General features: G+C 35.1%; 1 protein-coding gene across 1 annotated transcript in view; it reads right to left on the bottom strand.

Annotated features, from left to right (window-relative positions):
- The window catches only part of LRP1B (LDL receptor related protein 1B), a 1,927,222-nt gene that overhangs the window by 611,407 nt on the left and 1,298,523 nt on the right, over positions 1-17,292 (bottom strand). The window contains exons 28-29 of the mRNA XM_032856138.1: positions 14,724-14,855; positions 13,153-13,380 (exon numbers count right to left, since the gene is read on the bottom strand). Coding sequence (XP_032712029.1) covers positions 13,153-13,380; positions 14,724-14,855 — 360 coding nt within the window. The remainder of the gene's footprint in view (positions 1-13,152; positions 13,381-14,723; positions 14,856-17,292) is intronic.

Genomic DNA, 17,292 nt, shown 5'->3' with positions numbered 1-17,292 from the left:
TTCTATATCATACCCCTGATATCTATCACCTTCTTATACCTCTCATTGTTCCAGTCTAATTTTTGCTCTAGATTTAGAACTTTTCTTAACCTTCTAGCTGTATCCTTATCTATAATTCTTACTTACAGTGTTTCAGATTTCCACCTAATTTACCTTAAAAAGAGTTTGAATCATGACCTTTAACCAGCTGTAAAAGTCTTTGGTGGTTTCTCACTGCCTTTAGAAAAAAAAAAAAAAACAACCACAAAAATACAAAAACAGCTCTTCTTCCTGAGGTAAAACCCTTTGTGCTCTGCTGTCTCATTAACCTTATAATTTATTCTTCTTGAATGTCTAGCTACTGCTCACTACTTGTTCCTCCCTTCATATGAAGTATCCAGAGCTTTGTGACTACTGATATTTCAACCTGGATTGATCTGCTAGCATTTCCCCCCAAGGTCTAATTTGACTACTATTTCCTAAGTGAGCACTTTGGTGATCTCATATAATAAGTTAGTACTCCTTGTGCTAATTTTCTAAGTAGCTTACACCCTTATTAAACTGCATATTTCATATAGCCTTATATTTTGGTTAGCTCTTTATATTTCATTCTTTCACCTGACATGAAGCTGCCTGAGGTTATGGACAGTCTTAGCTAAATATAGCCATCTCTTCACCCATCTTATGTTTCACATATAGAATCCACATATAGAATTTCCCTATGGGAAAAAAATAAAATAGGATACTATCCTTCTCACTAAAAGATAAAGACTAAACATAGCAAGTATGGCTTATTTAGCACTCATTGCTATAGATACATAGTTCTCAATGAAATGGCATTTATAGGTGTGGTTTTGCCTTTTTTTTTTTTTTTCCTTTTCTTTTCTCTGTTTTTAAATCACAGATGTTGACATTCTTCCACTGAAAGGTTTCCTGGGTGAAAATGAAAATTGAAAATCCTATTTAGAAATAGGCAAAACAACAGATGTCCACTACTCAAACTCTCTACTTGAATTCAAGGCCTGGTTCCAAAATCTAGATTCTAGATCTCACTTTTATTACTGACTTGTTTTCTTTTCCTTCATTCTTGCTGGACCAATTTTCACAATAGTTGGTTTTTCCCCTAAGCATTTTTATTAATGGTACAATTAAATATGGTGTCTTGCAAAATAGAGGGAATGGATGAATTTAGTACTCAGTGACAAAATAATTGTTGGCAGAAGTGAGTAACAATTTCAAATAATAATGGAAATCTACTTTGAAATAAGTCCAATTAGATTCAAAATACCATTGAGAATTAAATTTTATATTGTAGCAATGTGATCAAGTCTACATTTAAAGAGTTTATATTTTTATAGTTAAAAAAACATATGATTATGATAATTCCCTACCATATAAATGAGGCTTTTTTATAAACAGGTAACTTCTAATGTGTATTAATCTTCTTTTTGTTCATTTTAGCATCTGCTAAACTCAGATGCTTTCAGATGGTAGATGACTCTAGAACTTTGTTCAATCAATGGTACTTGCCCAAAGTTGAGCCCTTAATTTTCCAGAAGTGAATGATTCACTTTGCCCTAGAATAACTAGATACATCTAGAGTTTTTTCCAGTAAAAAGTGAATTTTTATTGACAGTAGCCTGGGACCTTATAAAGCTACCAACATATATCTAAAAGCTTTTTCTTCTATGTCAGAATAACCAAACTGTTGGCAAAGGGATGGAATACTTTTACAATTCACCCAGGTGCTACTAGGTGAAATCAGCAGATTATGCTGAATGTTTGTTAAATGAATATTGGAAATAAATATTTGTACAAACCATGTGGTTAGTAAGATTTTCTGCTCTCTATCTGGCAAAGTTCCTTATTTGTAAAAGAGAGGGACTCTGGGTCAGGAGGGAAAAACCACATAACTTTAAAGTCAATTCCAACTTGGATGAAACAAGCCCTGCCATTTCTTACTATGAATTAAATAACTCCTCATTTTTAAAAACAGAAAGTAACATTTACTTCAAAGTACTGTATGGGGAATAAATGATAGATAAAAGAAGAATAGATACAGAGAGAGGGGCAAGATGGCAGAGGAGTAGCTGACTGAAATAACATTAGGTTCCAGGAGTTTAGCTATATAATTATCACAACATTCTGAACACCTACAAACCCAAGAGGAGATCAAAGGGAAGAAAAGCAGCAATTCTAGAAACAGAAAATCAACCACTTTCTGAAAGGTAGGATGTGCAGAGAAGTGAATCCGAAGCAATGGGAAGTTAGACCACAGGGGGAGGGGCCAGCTCCCAGGAATCAGTGGAGCAGCAGAGCACAAAATCCAAACTTTTAGAAGTCATCTCCACTGAGGGACATCACAGCAGAGGCTAAGCAGAGATGCAGCCCTCACAGGGACAGTGTCGTCTCAGGACCCACAGGGTCACAGAAAGATTGGGGGTGTCTTGAGTGTGGCAGAGCTGTCAGGTATCAGAGTGGGGAAGCTGAATACAGAGACAGAGCCAAGGAGTGAGCTTTCAGATCAGAGTTACCTTAAATGGTGATCTGAGGCACAGTCGGGCCACTGCTCTTCAACCAGGAACCCCCACAAGTGGCAGATCCGGGGAGACCCACCTTCCTGCTCTGGGAAGAGCAGCATGGCAGGAATCTGCTGGGTTTAGAGACATCAGGAAGGGCCATGAACCAGAGATAGAAACGCTCAGTCACAGGCTGGGTGAGCTTGGAGTGTGGCCGGAGACCGGGGAGACAGGAGTGATTGACTGCTTGTCTCTGGGGGCACACTGAGGAGTGGGGCCCTGAACTCTCAGCTCCTCTGGGCCAGAGATTGGGAGGCACCATCCTCATTCCTGTCCTCCAGAGCTCTAAGGAAAGCATTCGGGGAACAAAAGCTCTGAGAGCAAACCAAGCAGATTACTTAGGCCTGTCCATGGCAAGGGCAGTGCAATTCTGCCTTGGGCAAATACTTTTTTTTTTTTTTTTAAGATTTTATTTATTTGACAGAGAGAGAAAGAGATCACAAGTAGACAAAGCAGCAGCCAGAGATAGAGGGAACAGCAGGCTCCCTGCAAAGCAGAGAGCCCGTTGTAGGGCTTGATCTGAGGAAACTGAGATCATGACCTGAGTCGAAGGCAGGGGCTTAACACATTGAGCCACCTAGGTGCCCCTCAGGGAAAGACATTTGAGAATCACTGCAACAGGCCCCTTGCCCAGAAAATTAGCAAGAACATCCAGCTAAGACAAAGTTCATGGATCTTTGAGAAGATCCATGAATGAGAAGAGCAGAGCTCCAGAGTTAGGGGAAAGCAATAAATAGAATTCATGGCTTTTTCCCCATGACACTTTAGTCTTGCAAAGTTAAATTTAAAAATTTTTTTTTTCTTATTCTATTTTTTAACTTTTCCTCTTTTAATGTTTTAACTTGTTTATCTTAACAATACCTTTCTTAAAAAACTTTTAAAACTTTTATTGTTATAGTCATATTTTATCTCTTCATTGTATTTAACCATGCTTTTTGTATATGTATAGTTGTTGTTTTTTTTTTTTCCTAAAAAGTTTTGGGATGCAATTTCTTCTAATAGAACAAAATTTCTAATCTCGCACATGGCTTTGCTCTAGTTTCCAACCTGAGCACATTTCCTACTCTATTTTTTTTTTTCCAAACAACTTATCAATTCCTTTTTTTAAAAATTTGAAAAAATTTTCATCTTTACAGTCATATTCCATCTCTTCATCATGTTTTCCTTTATTTTTCTATATATGTAAGTTTTTCTTTCTTTAAATATTAGGGAAGTTATTCTTCTAAGAAACCAAAATACACCCAAAATCATGTGGGTGGCTCTGTTCTATTTACCAGTCTAGTGTGTGTGTGTGTGTGTGTGTGTGTGTCCGTGTGTGTGTATAACTTTTTTATTTTTTATTTTTATTTCCTTTCCCCCCTCTTTCTTCTCCTCCCAGCTTTGGATCTCCTCTGATTTGGTTAGCGTACATTTTTTCTGGTGTTTTGTCACCCTTTTAGTATTTTTTTTTCTCTCACTCATATATTCATATATGGATAAAATGACAAGGTGGTAAAACTCATCACAAAGAAAAAGAACAAGAGGCAGTACTGACAGCTAGGAACCTAATCAATATGGACATCGGTAATATGTCAGAACTAGAATTCAGAACAACAATACTCAAGGTGTTAGTTGGGCTAGCAAAGGCATGGAAAATAAAAGAGAAACCCCATCTGGAGAAATGAAAGCCCTTCTGGAGAAATAAAATAACTAAAATCTAACCAAGCTGAAATAAAAAAAGCTATTAATGAGGTATAGTTAGAAATGGAGGCTCTCACTGCTAGGATAAATGAGGCAGAAGAGAGAATTAGTGATATAGAAGACCGAATGATGGAGAATAAAGAAGCCAAGCAAAAGAGAGACAAACAACTACTGACCATGAGGGGAGATTTCAAAAAATAAGTGATACCATAACAAAACAATACTAGAATAATTGGGATTCCAGAAGAAGAAAGAGAGAGAGGAAAGAAGGTATATTAGAGAAAATTATAGTAGAGAATTTCCCTAATATGGCAAAAGGAACAAGCATCAAAATCCAGGAAGCACAGAGAATCCACCTCAAAATCAATAAAAAATAAGTCCATACACCATCATCTAATAATAAAACTTACAAGTCTTAGTGACAAAAAGAAAATCCTGAAAACAGCTTAGAATAAGTCTGTAGCATACAATAGTAGAAATATTAGATTGACAGCAGACTTATCCACAGAAACCTGGCAGGCCAGAAAGAACTAGCATGATATATAGAGCACGAAATGAGAAAAACATGCAGCCAAGATTACTATATCCAGCTAGGCTATCATTGAAAATAGAAGGAGAGATAAAAAGCTTCCAGGACAAAGAAAAATTAAAAGAATTACCAAACACCAAATGAACCCTACAGGAAATATTGAAAGAGGTCCTCTAAGCAAAGAGAGAGCCTAAAAGCAGTAGACCAGAAAGGAACAGAGACAATATACAGTAAAACTCACCTTACAAGCAATACAATGACACTAAATTCATATCTTTCAAGAGTTACCCTGAATGTAAATGGATTAAATACCTAATCAAAAGACACAGAGTATCAGAATGGATAATAAAACAAGACCCATCAATACACTGTCTACAAGAAATTCATTTTAGATCCAAAGACACCTCCAGTTTTAAAGTGAGGGTGTGGAAAACAATTTACCATGGTAATGGACATCAAAAGAAAGCTGGGGTGGCAATCCCTATATAAGATAAGTTAGATTTTAAGCCAGACTATAATAAGAGATGAGAAAGGACACTACTATATCATACTTTAAGGGTCTGTCCAAAAAGAAGATCTAATAATTTTAAATACCTATACCCCTAACATGGGAACAGACAATCATATAAACCAATTAATAACAAACAAATTGACCATAATACAGTAATAGTAGGGGACTTTCACACGCCCCTCACTGAAATGGACAGATCATCCAAGCAAAAGATCAACAAGGAAAAAAAGTCCCTAAATGATACACTGGAACAGATGGACATCACAGATATATTCAGAACATTCTATCCCAAAGCAACAAAATATACATTCTTCTCTAGTGCACTTGGAACATTTTCCAGAATAGATCACATCTTGGGTCACAAATCAGGTCTTAACTGGCACCAAAATATTGGGATCATTCCCTGCATATTTTCAGACCACAATGTTCTGAAGGTAGAACTCAATCACAAGAAGAAATTTGGAAAGAACCCAAATACATGGAGGCTAAAGAGCATCCAACTAAAGAATGAATGGGTCAACCAGGAAATTAAAGAAGAATTGAAAACAAATTCATGGAAACAAATGAAAATGAAAACACAAATGTTCAAACAAAACTGTGTTCAAAACAACAGTTCAAAATCTTTGAGACACAGCAAACGCAGTGCAAAGAGGAAAGTAGATAGTGATACAAGCCTTTCTCAAGAAACAAGAAAGGTCACAAGTACACAACCTAAGCCTATACCTAAAGAAGCTGGAGAAAGAACAGCAAAGAAAGCCTAAACCCAGCAGGAGAAGAAAATCATAAAGATCAGAGCAGAAATCAATGAAATAGAAACAAAAAAAAAAAAAAAAAACAATAGAACAAATCAACAAAACTAGGAGCTGGTTCTTTGAAAGAATTAATAAGATTGATAAACCCCTGGTCAGACTTATCAAAAAGAAAAGAGAAAGGACCCAAATTAATAAAATCATGAATGAAAGAGGAGAGATTACAGCCAACACAAAAGAAATACAAGCAATTATAAGAACATATTATGAGCAACTATAGGCCAACAAATTTGACAATCTGGAAGAAATGGATGCATTTCTAGAGAAATATAAACTACCAAAACTGAACCAGAAAGACACAGAAAGCCTGAACAGACCCATAACCAGTAAGAAGATTGAAGCAGTCATCAAAAATCTCCCAATAAGCAAGAGCCCAGGGCCAGACAGCTTCCCAGGGGAATTCTATCAAGCATTTAAAGAAGAATTAATGCTTATTCTCCTGAAACTGTTCCAAAAAATAGAAATGGAGGGAGAACTTCCAAACTCATTTTATGAGGCCAGCATTACCTTGATCCCAAAACCAGACAAAGCCCACACAAAAAAGGAGAAATACAGACCAATATTCTTGATAAACACAGATGCGAAAATTTTCACCAAAATACTAGCCAAGAGGATCCAACAGTACATTAAAAGGATTATTCACCACAACCAAGTTGGATTTATCCCTGGGCTGCGAGGTTGGTTCAACATCCACAAATCAATCAATGTGATACAATACATTAATAAAAGAAAGAACAAGAACCATATGATACTCTTAATAGATGTTGAAAAAGCATCCGACAAAGTACAGCATCCTTTCTTGATCAAAACTCTTCAAAGTGTAGAGATAGAGGGTACATACCTCCATAGCACCAAAGCCATCTATGAAAACCCATAGCGAATACCATTCTCAATGGGGAAAAACTGAGAGCTTTTCCCCTAAGATCAGGAACATGGCAGGGCTGTCCACGATCACCACTGCTATTCAGCATAGCACTAGAAGTCTTAGCCTCAGCAATCAGACAACAAAAAGAAATAAAAGGCATCCAAATTGGCAAAGAAGAAGTCAAACTTTCACTCTTTGCAGATCATATGTTACTTTATGTGGAAAACTCAAAAGACTCCACTCCAAAACTGTTAGAACTCATACAGGAATTCAGGGAAGTGTCAGGATATAAAATCAATGCACAGAAACCAGTTGCATTTCTATACACCAAGAGCAAGACAGAAGAAAGAGAAATTAAGGAGTCGGTCCCATTTACAATTGCACCCAAAATCATAAGATACCTAGGCATAAAGCTAACCAAAGAGCAAAATATGTGTACTCAGAAAACTATAGAATACTCATGAAAATAATTGAGGAAGACACAAAGAAATGGAAAAATGTTCCATGCTCATGGATTGGAAGAAAAATATTGTGAAAATGTCTATGCTACCTAAAGCAATCTACACATTTAATGCAATCCCTATCAAAATACCATCAATTTTTTTAAAGAAATAGAACAAATAATCCTAAAATTTATATGGAACCATAAAAGACACCAAATAGCCAGAGGAAATTTGAAAAAGAAAGCCAAGGTTGGGGGCGCCTGGATGGCTCAGTGGTTAAGTCTCTGCCTTCAGCTCAGGTCATGATCTCAGGGTCCTGGGATTGAGCCCCACATCTGGCTCTCTGCTCAGCAGGGATCCTACTTTTCACTCTCTCTGTCTGCCACTCTGCCTACTTATGATCTCTCTTTCTCAAATAATTAGATAAAATCTTAAAAAGAAAGAAAGAAACAAAGCAAGCAAGGTTGTTTGGTGGCATCATAATTCCAGACTTCAAGCTCTATTACAAAGCTGTCATCATCAAGACAGAATGGTACTGGCACAAAACAGATACACAGATCAATGGAACTGAATAGAGAGCCCAGAAATAGACCCTCAACTCTATGACCAACTAATTTTCAACAAAGCAGGAAAGAATGTCCAATGGAAAAAAGACAGTCTCTTCAACAAATGCTGTTGGGAAAATTGTATAGCCACATGTAGAAGAATTAAACTGGACTATTTCCTTATACCACACACAAAAATAGACTCCAAGTGGATGAAGGACCTCAATGTGAGAAAGGAAGCCATCAAAATCCTTGAGGAGAACATAGGCAGCAACCCCTTCGACCACAGCCACAGCAACTTCTTCCTAGAAACATCGCCAAAGGCAAGGGAAGCAAAGGCACAAATGAACTACTGGGACTTCATCAAGATCAAAAGCTTTTGCAAAGCAAAGGAAACAGTCAACAAAACCAAAAGATAACTGACAGAATGGGAGAAGATATTTGCAAATACATATCAGATAAAGGGCTAGTATCCAAAATCTATAAAAAACTTATCAACTTCAACACCCAAAGAACAAATAATCCAATCAAGAAATGGGAAGAGGACATGAACAGATATTTCTGCAAAGAAGACATCCAGATGGTCAACAGACACATGAAAAAGTGCTCCACGTCACTTGGCATCAGGGAAATACAAATTAAAACCACGGACAGATACCACCTCACACCAGCCAGAATAGCTAAAATTAACAAGTCAGGAAATGACAGATGCTGGCAAGGATGAGGAGAAAGGGGAACCCTCCTACACTGTTGGTGGGAATGCAAACTGGTGCAGCCACTCTGGAAAACAGTATGGAGGTTCCTCAATAAGTTGAAAATAGAGCTACCATATGTCCCAGCAATCGCACTACTGGGTATTTACCCTAAAGATGCAAATGTTGGGGCACCGGGGTGGCTCCGTGGGTTAAAGCCTCTGCCTTTGGCTCAGGTCATGATCTCAGGTCCTGGTATCAAGCCCCGTGACAGGCTCTGTGCTCAGCAGGGAGCCTGCTTCCTGCTCTCTCTCTGCCTGTCTCTCTGTCTGCTTGTGATCTCTCTCTCTGTCAAATAAATAATTAAAAAATCTTAAAAAAAATAAAGATGCAAATGTAGTGATCCAAAGGGGCACGTGCCCCCAAATGTTTATAGCAGCAATGTCCACAATAGCCAGACTATGGAAAGAACCTAGATGTCCATCAACAAATGAATGGATAAAGAAGATGTGGTATATATATACAATGGAATACTATGCAACCATCAAAAGAAATGAAATCTTGCCATTCACAATGATGTGGATGGAACTAGAGGGTATTATGCTCTTGAAATAAGTCAATTAGAGAAAGACAATTATCATATGATCTCCCTGATATGAGGAATTTGAGAGGCAGAGTGGGGGGTTTGGGGTGTAGAGAAGGAAAAAAAGGAACAAGGTGGTATCAGGAGGGAGACAAACCATATGAGACTCTTAATCTCACAAAACAAATGGAGGGTTGTTGGGGGTAGTGTGGTAGGGAGAGGGTAGTTGAGTTATGGACATTGGGAGGATATGTGATATACCCTAGTTAGTGTTATGAAGTGTGTTGTGAAGTGTGTAAGCCTGATGATTCACAAAACTACCCCTGGGGCAAATAATAAAAATAATAAAATGAAAATTAAAAAAAATAAAATAAAAGAAGAATAGATACAAATGTGGAAACCCAACTACATAACTCCCAGTTAGAACTTTAAGGCCTGTTAATGTCTTCTTTTCTTCTTACTATGTTAATTGCAAGTTAATTTCTTGCTATGTTAATTTAAAGTTTGTGGGGGATAGTTTTTTATCTAGTAAGGTATAATGGTGGGCATTATATAAATAAGTACTCAGGAGAGGCAACTGAGCATAAAAGGGTAACACCCAGTCACTGGGGATGAAGTCCCAAATTCTCTCATTGCAGAGTAATGAGAGTGACAGGAGCTTTAAACATACAGTCCAGAGTGTGACTGTGGCTCCACTATTTACTCCCTTTGTTTCAGAGACAGGAGTTTCAGCTTTCACAAGCTTAAGCTTTCTCATCAGCAGAATGAAAGTATTTCTTAATAATAGGTTTGTAAAGATTACATGAGATTATGGTGCTTGTCACTTTAAGGACAGCTAGTATTATTCATCACATCAAAAAAATAAACCTGAGAGCACCAATAATTGAAAAATATCTGGATGAAGCAGTGACTCAAGGGTAAGAATTAATTACCACCAGAGAGTCAGGCTGCAGACCAGTAGCAAAAACCTTTGCTATGAATTGTGCAGTAATTTTTCTTAGAATAAAATTACCTTTTTTGTGTGTGAAAGAGACAAATATACATGTGATAATAAATATTTGTTAGTTTATACAAAGAACACATCTATAGTCATTTGTTAGCATTTATGTTTATAATGAAGTGTGCTTTGTATGTAACTGTAACCAATAACTTGTGTAGGTAGTACATAAATTAAGAACAGTTTAGTATTTTAGGATATGGAGAATGGCATGGCAGGCAAACTATTTCTAGACTTCTTCATGGAGGTTCAGTGTTTTCTCAGGAAACGGTCTGATTGGAGCAATGGCAAATGTAAAGTCTGATTTTTAAAGCGGATTTCCCATTAGACCTCGGCTAAGGAAGATAAGAAAAGAAAGAATCTCAAGAAAACGTCCAGTAGAGGAAGGACAGTGAAGTGAGAAGATACAGAGACCAGCATGTAAGAAATAAGAGAAAGGTCAGACATTCGCAGGGAATCCAAAAGATGAAAGGATAAAATACAGTACAATTACTGGCAGGATTTGAGATACTTTGATGAGCTCACAAGCTGAACTGTCAAAAGTTCATCTCAAGCTTTCTATTAATGGAAAGATAAATCAGCCCTTCACAAGATTTCACACTGGAAGAAAGGAAAATGCAACATCATTCAACTTATAGGGGAGCCAGAAATGAAGGACTTATCTTTGACAATACCTATTCCTCGACCTTCATATCCAATTAATTAAGTTCCTTTATATTTTCACTCTTTTATATTTCTATAATTCTCCCTCATTTCGTTGTTTCCCTTCTAGTCCATGTTTCTATCACATCTTAACTAAAACTGCAATACCAGGCAGTGATCCAGTCTTCCAGAGTCACCTGCCTCCTTCTCACAACTCTTCAATTCTCTACTAAACCTAAAAGCTAGAACCCATATTTTCCAAAAGCAAATACATACAGCTATGTATGTATTTGCCTAACCATACAACTGCTGCCTCCTTGAAATACTTCTTTGGTTCTCATTATTTTCAGCACTAATATAAAAATCAACAACTTATAAAGTCTAGATTCAGTTCCTACTTATTTCTTTAGCTCTATCAGCTTGTATAATATGTCCTTCTTGTTCTGTGTTCCATACTATTCAGACAATATTGATTCTCCATCAATTTCTTATATATAAGATACTTCAATATTTTCAAAATGATTGAATTAATGATTATTGATCCTAATGAATATATTTTATTAATTATTGGTAAGAAAATATCATTGCTCAATTTTTGGTAATAATTATAAATAAAGTCCACTAAATGAAAAGAAGTCTGTGACTTTCTTGAAGACAAATTCATCAAATCACTACTAGCTACCAATCTATATTGATAGAAAATTGTCCTCACATTTTTCTGAGATATAACATCTTTCCCTTCATACAATTCACAAAGCCTTTTGGTAAGGATTTCACATTCATGATAAAGTACATAAACAATTTTCTGTTAGACTTTGATGAATTTCTTATGAGATCACCTGACTGTCAGTCTTAGAAGGCACGTAACGTCCTTTAACTGATCTTTCAAGGTATTTAATGATCATTACCTAGTCTAACAATTGGATAATAATCCAACCATTATTTCCCTCTCCTCTGTTAAGAATCCTCTATGAAAAAAAATCTTTGCATTAGCCTTCTTATAAAGGTTCTTCTCTTATGGGAAGTTTGAAATAAGTATTTAAACAAGTTTATAACCAATTCACTCAAGTTGCTTTAATAGCACTAAACTTAGATGAGTAAAGATCTAGCATAAATAAAAGAACACTTCAGTGGTTAAAGACTCTCAGATCTACTAGGGATACTCAAGCCAGCTTTTTAAATATGATATGTGGAAACTCTTGAAAACCTGTGAATTTAAAACCTGCACTTCTTATTGCTTTAATTAAGAGATTGATCATTCCTCATATAAGTTCTGATTTTAAATTTTTAGTATGTTTCAAAGCATGAGAGTTTGAAATATCTATATGGATTACTGATCACCCTTTCTTCTATCTTCTTCCAAATCACTCTCTCATGCTTATTGGAAAATGAAATTGAACAGAAACTGTCTTGTTTGGTTTTGCAGTCATGGAAAAGAGCAGATACTCAATGAAGATATACTATGAAGATATACTAATATACTAATACTATACTATATACATACTATACACATATATACACTATATATATAAATATATATATAAAACTAACATATTATATATATGCAATATATATACTAAGATACTCAATGAAGATAAACTAAACTATTACTACAACTAATAATAACAATAATAACAACAACAACAACTGATCCAGAAATCACAATACACCAAGATTCAAACAAAGACTAGGATAATTCAATGTTAAATATTTAGAGTCATGGTATCTGTAAGTATGTCTAACTTCACTTCAAATATATTTTCTACTTTGGGGAAAGTTACTTTTTTTTTTAATGGTTAATTTAACAACATTTACCAATAAGTTATGATTTAACCTGCTAGGTTAGGATGTGGATAGAAATAAATTCCTTGTCTTATTTGTGTAGTCTAGTTCTGTAAAAATTTATGCAAAGGAAGTTGATAATGAGCTTGAGCCTAAAGAGGGAAAGAAGTTCTTCCCAATATTCTATATTTTGTGTATGCACAAATTACCATTCCCCCATCAGCAAAAAATAAGTCTTCAAGTGTTTGTTTAGAAATCCATAAATTTTAAGGAGATACCTTTTGAATTTTTTTCTTCTTTTGAAACAAAATTTCTAGTTATCAGACTATTATGTGCAACATAATTATAGCATTCTACAATTGTAAAGACATAGCATATTATTAAATCTCTGAATAATCAATTCCAACTTTCAATTAACAACACAGAATTGGATAATAAAAAAAACATACAAAAGAGACTTGTGATTATTATAAATTGAATGACAATTTTTTAAGTTGTAATGTGCAAAACTCTTACCTCTTGAAATAACAGTTTCCAACCCAGTTCCATTAATAAAAGCCCGTTTAATGGTTTGTGTTTTAATATCTGTCCAGTATAAACGTTCTTCAGATGCATCAAAGTCTATCACAGTAACATCATCAATATCAGGGACTGTAAAGGCCGTGATAAAGTTAAAATATGGATTATCAATATCCACTCCTCTGATTTCAGAACGCCTTGCATATAGAAGAAATTTTTTCATTTCTAGAAAAAAAACAGAAATAAGTGTTTTTCTCTTCTAACCTCGGCAAGTTTGAAGGAATCTAGAAATTCTAAAATTATTTCTCGTTATTTAAAATAATTTTAACATCAAAAAATCATAATCGAGATTTGATAGGCATAAATGAGTTATCTATTATTTAAATTAAAATTCTTAAGAAACAAATGAAAAACAAGTTAGAATTCTTAAGTCATTATTTTTCTTTAGTTAGAAATACCAAGAAATTCTCAGTGATTTGATCTTATAATTTTAAACAATTCTTAAAACACATGAACTCTGCAAATGTCAAACAACGGTATTTGTTCTTTGTACCTACCTAATCAGAACAAAATTAAACGATTTTTGAAGGCATCTAAGAACATTTTTTATACTATCTCAATAAAATTAAGCATGGATTTAAAAGTCATGTTCATGTTTTCCTTGTCAAAATTGGGCTTCAAATAATGTTAAGGTATGTTTTATTACACATTTTTAAAAATCTGTAGTAAGTAACATTGTGAGGCATTGCATTATTTTTACTTCCCATAAGCACCTTTTGGAACTGAGTTTATAAAATAGGAGATTAAATAGAAATAGATGTCACAAATAATCTATTATTTCATTGTTCTCTTTGGAAATACTTTTGTTGTGATATGTTAAGATTATATATAATTAATTAAATCAGCATGCACCTACATTCCTGAGTTAAGATTTTATGAGCACATTCTTCTCTGCCCATGAAAGTAATTGCTCCACAAATAAACAAAAATTACTTAAAATTAAAAGAGACCAAAACAGAAAAAAAACCTACAGTCTGATTTCATTCACAAATTTCATTATCATTTTTTTTTAGTTTAAATGTGCTGTTTAAATATTTTTAAGAAATATTTCAAAGTCATATATTTTACCTCATTCTTCCTCCCTTTAAATTGATAATCCCCTATAAAATGATGTGAAAGTAACTTTAGAAGAGCAGGAGGAGATTAAAGCTGTTAAGTACCTCTTTGTTACATAGGTTACCTACATCATCACTTTCTGAAAATGCCCTTTCACTTACAAATCTCCCTGCTTTGTAGAGATAAATTCTGCCAACACACCAAATAAGAAAGCAGCAAGAAAAAAATGAATAAATTAATAAATAGTAAAGTGCAGCATATCACATATTTAAAGAATTTGTCTGTCTTCCCAAAAGTAGATGAATCATCAATACAGTCTGGAAGTAGCACTACCTCAAATGTTTTTAAGGACATTAAAAATCTCTTCTGCTTTACTTTGAGGAAAATCTTAATGCTAATATCATTTGAGAGAATTCAATTTGAAATTTAGATAAGAACTTCAAGAAACTTACCATAGCAGGTCTTCTTGTCTGAGGAAAGTTTCATCAAGTGGGGGCATGCACAAGCAGCACTCCTATTATGATTGATCAGACACATATGAGAGCAGGGTCCTTTGCCATCATTAGCTGCACAGGGATTGGGAGCTGTAATAACACAGTGAAATATTAACAGTGAAAAAGAAAAAGAAATGTATTAGGGAACCTTTGAGGTTGACAGAGGTTATTCATGTAATGATTCAAAGTGAAGTTCCCTATATAGCACCCATTACTGGGATGATTAATATGACAATAATAGATAACCACACATAGCAATTGCATTAATAAAAACATTTTCCTCCTCAACGATAACAACTAAGTTAACTCACTCAAATTTCTCTAAGTCTAAATATATGCATCCTATTTCCTTAGAAGGAAAGATTTTGTTAAGGATTTTTTCTGAGGGAAAAAAAAAGGAGTAATTATTAAATTTAGTTTATAATAAGTTCAACTAAACCATAATCCAGGAATTGAGTGTATCAATGGACATTGTTACTTTCCTAACCCACCATATAGACTACCTTTGTGCCTCAGCACACCACTCTTAAGTGTTTCTTCAGGAAACTGCTCTTGTTACATACATATCCTTCCTTCAGGTTATATTCTCTGTATCAAATCAGAGGCCTAAGTGAAGAAATGTTTAACACCTTCATGATTAAGACATCTACGCTTTCTTTTTTTTTTTTTTCTCTCTACTAACTGGCTAAAGTTTCCTCTACTTACGCAGACCTGTTAAACTATATTGTATAAGTAAGTTATAATATATTCAAATTTAGAGTGGAATATTAAATTTTACAGCTCAATGTCATTCTCTTATTCTTTTGTGTTTCATGTTCTGTCATTATGCCTTTTGGATAAGATTTTAATCTCAGCGATTAATAACTATTCTCTTAAATCTTATTTTTATAGAACCTGTCTAGTAGAATAAGGATACTAAATTAAAGGCAGAAAAGTGTTACAACTTCTGATCCCACTGGCAATATTTTAGTTTTCAACCTATTTCATCTTACTAACAAGGGAACGTATTGTTCAAAGTAGTTAATGCCTGTTCTGTAGAATTTTAAAGCACAAAACCAAAAATAAATGGGTTATAATGAAATTGTAGAGGATATGAAAAATTAACTGTACTTGATACTCAATGTGGTTTTTGCTAGTATTTAGGTAAAATAATAATCAATGTATTTGCATTTGCTTAAAAATAAATAAATAAATCAATCAATCAATCAAAGGAAATGAAAGACTCAGAAACATTTTTATAAGAAAATCAATAAAGAAGAGATTTTAAGATGATGGCATAAAAGGATCCTGAACTCACCTTCTTCCATAGACACAACAAATCTACAGCCATATATATAGAATTAATACCATATGAAAAGGACCTGAAAGCTAGCTAAATAGCACCTCCACAGCAAAGAATAAAAGGGCCACACTGAAACAGGTAGGAGAGGGAGAGACATGGCTTCAGAGAAAATCCTCCTCAACCCTCACTGGCAGCTCCAGCCTGAATACCCTGACCTTGAACACCTTAGCCACAACCTGTCCAGCTCTAACTGGCCAGCCAAGCACCCCACCCTCATGCACCATAGCCACTGCGTGTCCTACCAAAGCTGGGAGAGATGTACTGTGTTCACAGGGGACACTTCTTGAGCATCTAGCTCTCTTGGTCAGGCGGGATTACATTTCTGGGCCTCATGGTCTGAAACATTTGGAGAAACAGACCTTGGCAGGCTACAATCCCCAGGGCACTGCATAAACAGTAGACTGAAACACTTTCCCAGTATTTGTGTGAAAATGCCTATTTTCTTGTTCTGGAACTTAAGCCTGAGGACATTTAGAGGTCAGAGGCCCCCTGGGAACCTAAGTAAAGAATCACTATGTTAGTGCCCTCTTTTGTCTTTGTTGATATCTCCCGAAAAGGGATTATACATATGTCTAAAGGCATAATTTTTAAAACTGTTGTCCAGATCTCTCAGGTTTGAAAGTCAGCATGTTTTATGATTATGAACCATGGTTTATGATTAAGACTATATTTATACACCTTAAAGGCTGTTGTCTGAGGATCTATCTTGCAATAAGACTAAAACTATACACTGTCTAAAATCCATCCTTTTGGAAAACTGACAGATTTTGGCACACCTGCAACAGCTGGAACCTATGAAGAATAAATCGGGCTACTTAGGCATAGGTGGGAGAAACAAACACAAGCTAAAAAAAAAGTTTGAAAGATAAGGCTTATCTGCTACACAAGTCCACTGCTTCAAGACAGAGAGGTAGCTGTTTCACCTAATGCATAAAAACAAAAACAGAGTGAAGCAGAATAAAGAGACATAGGAATAAGTTCCAAATGAAAGAATAAGACAAAGCCTCAGAAGAAAACCTTAATAATGCAGAGGTAAATAATCTACCAGGTAAGAGTTCAATTTTCATAAAGATATTCACCTAACTCTGGAAAAGAATGGATGAACACAGTTAGAACTTCAACAAAGGGGAAGAAAACACAAGAAAGTACCAAAAAGAAGTCCAAAGACTATAATACAATATATTG

Source organism: Lontra canadensis, unplaced genomic scaffold (genome assembly GCF_010015895.1).
Source record: "Lontra canadensis isolate GAN:19392208 unplaced genomic scaffold, GSC_riverotter_1.0 scaffold11, whole genome shotgun sequence".
Lineage (NCBI taxonomy): Eukaryota > Metazoa > Chordata > Mammalia > Carnivora > Mustelidae > Lontra > Lontra canadensis.
Note: the sequence above shows the minus strand (reverse complement) of the source record. Positions and strands in the feature narration are given on the sequence as shown.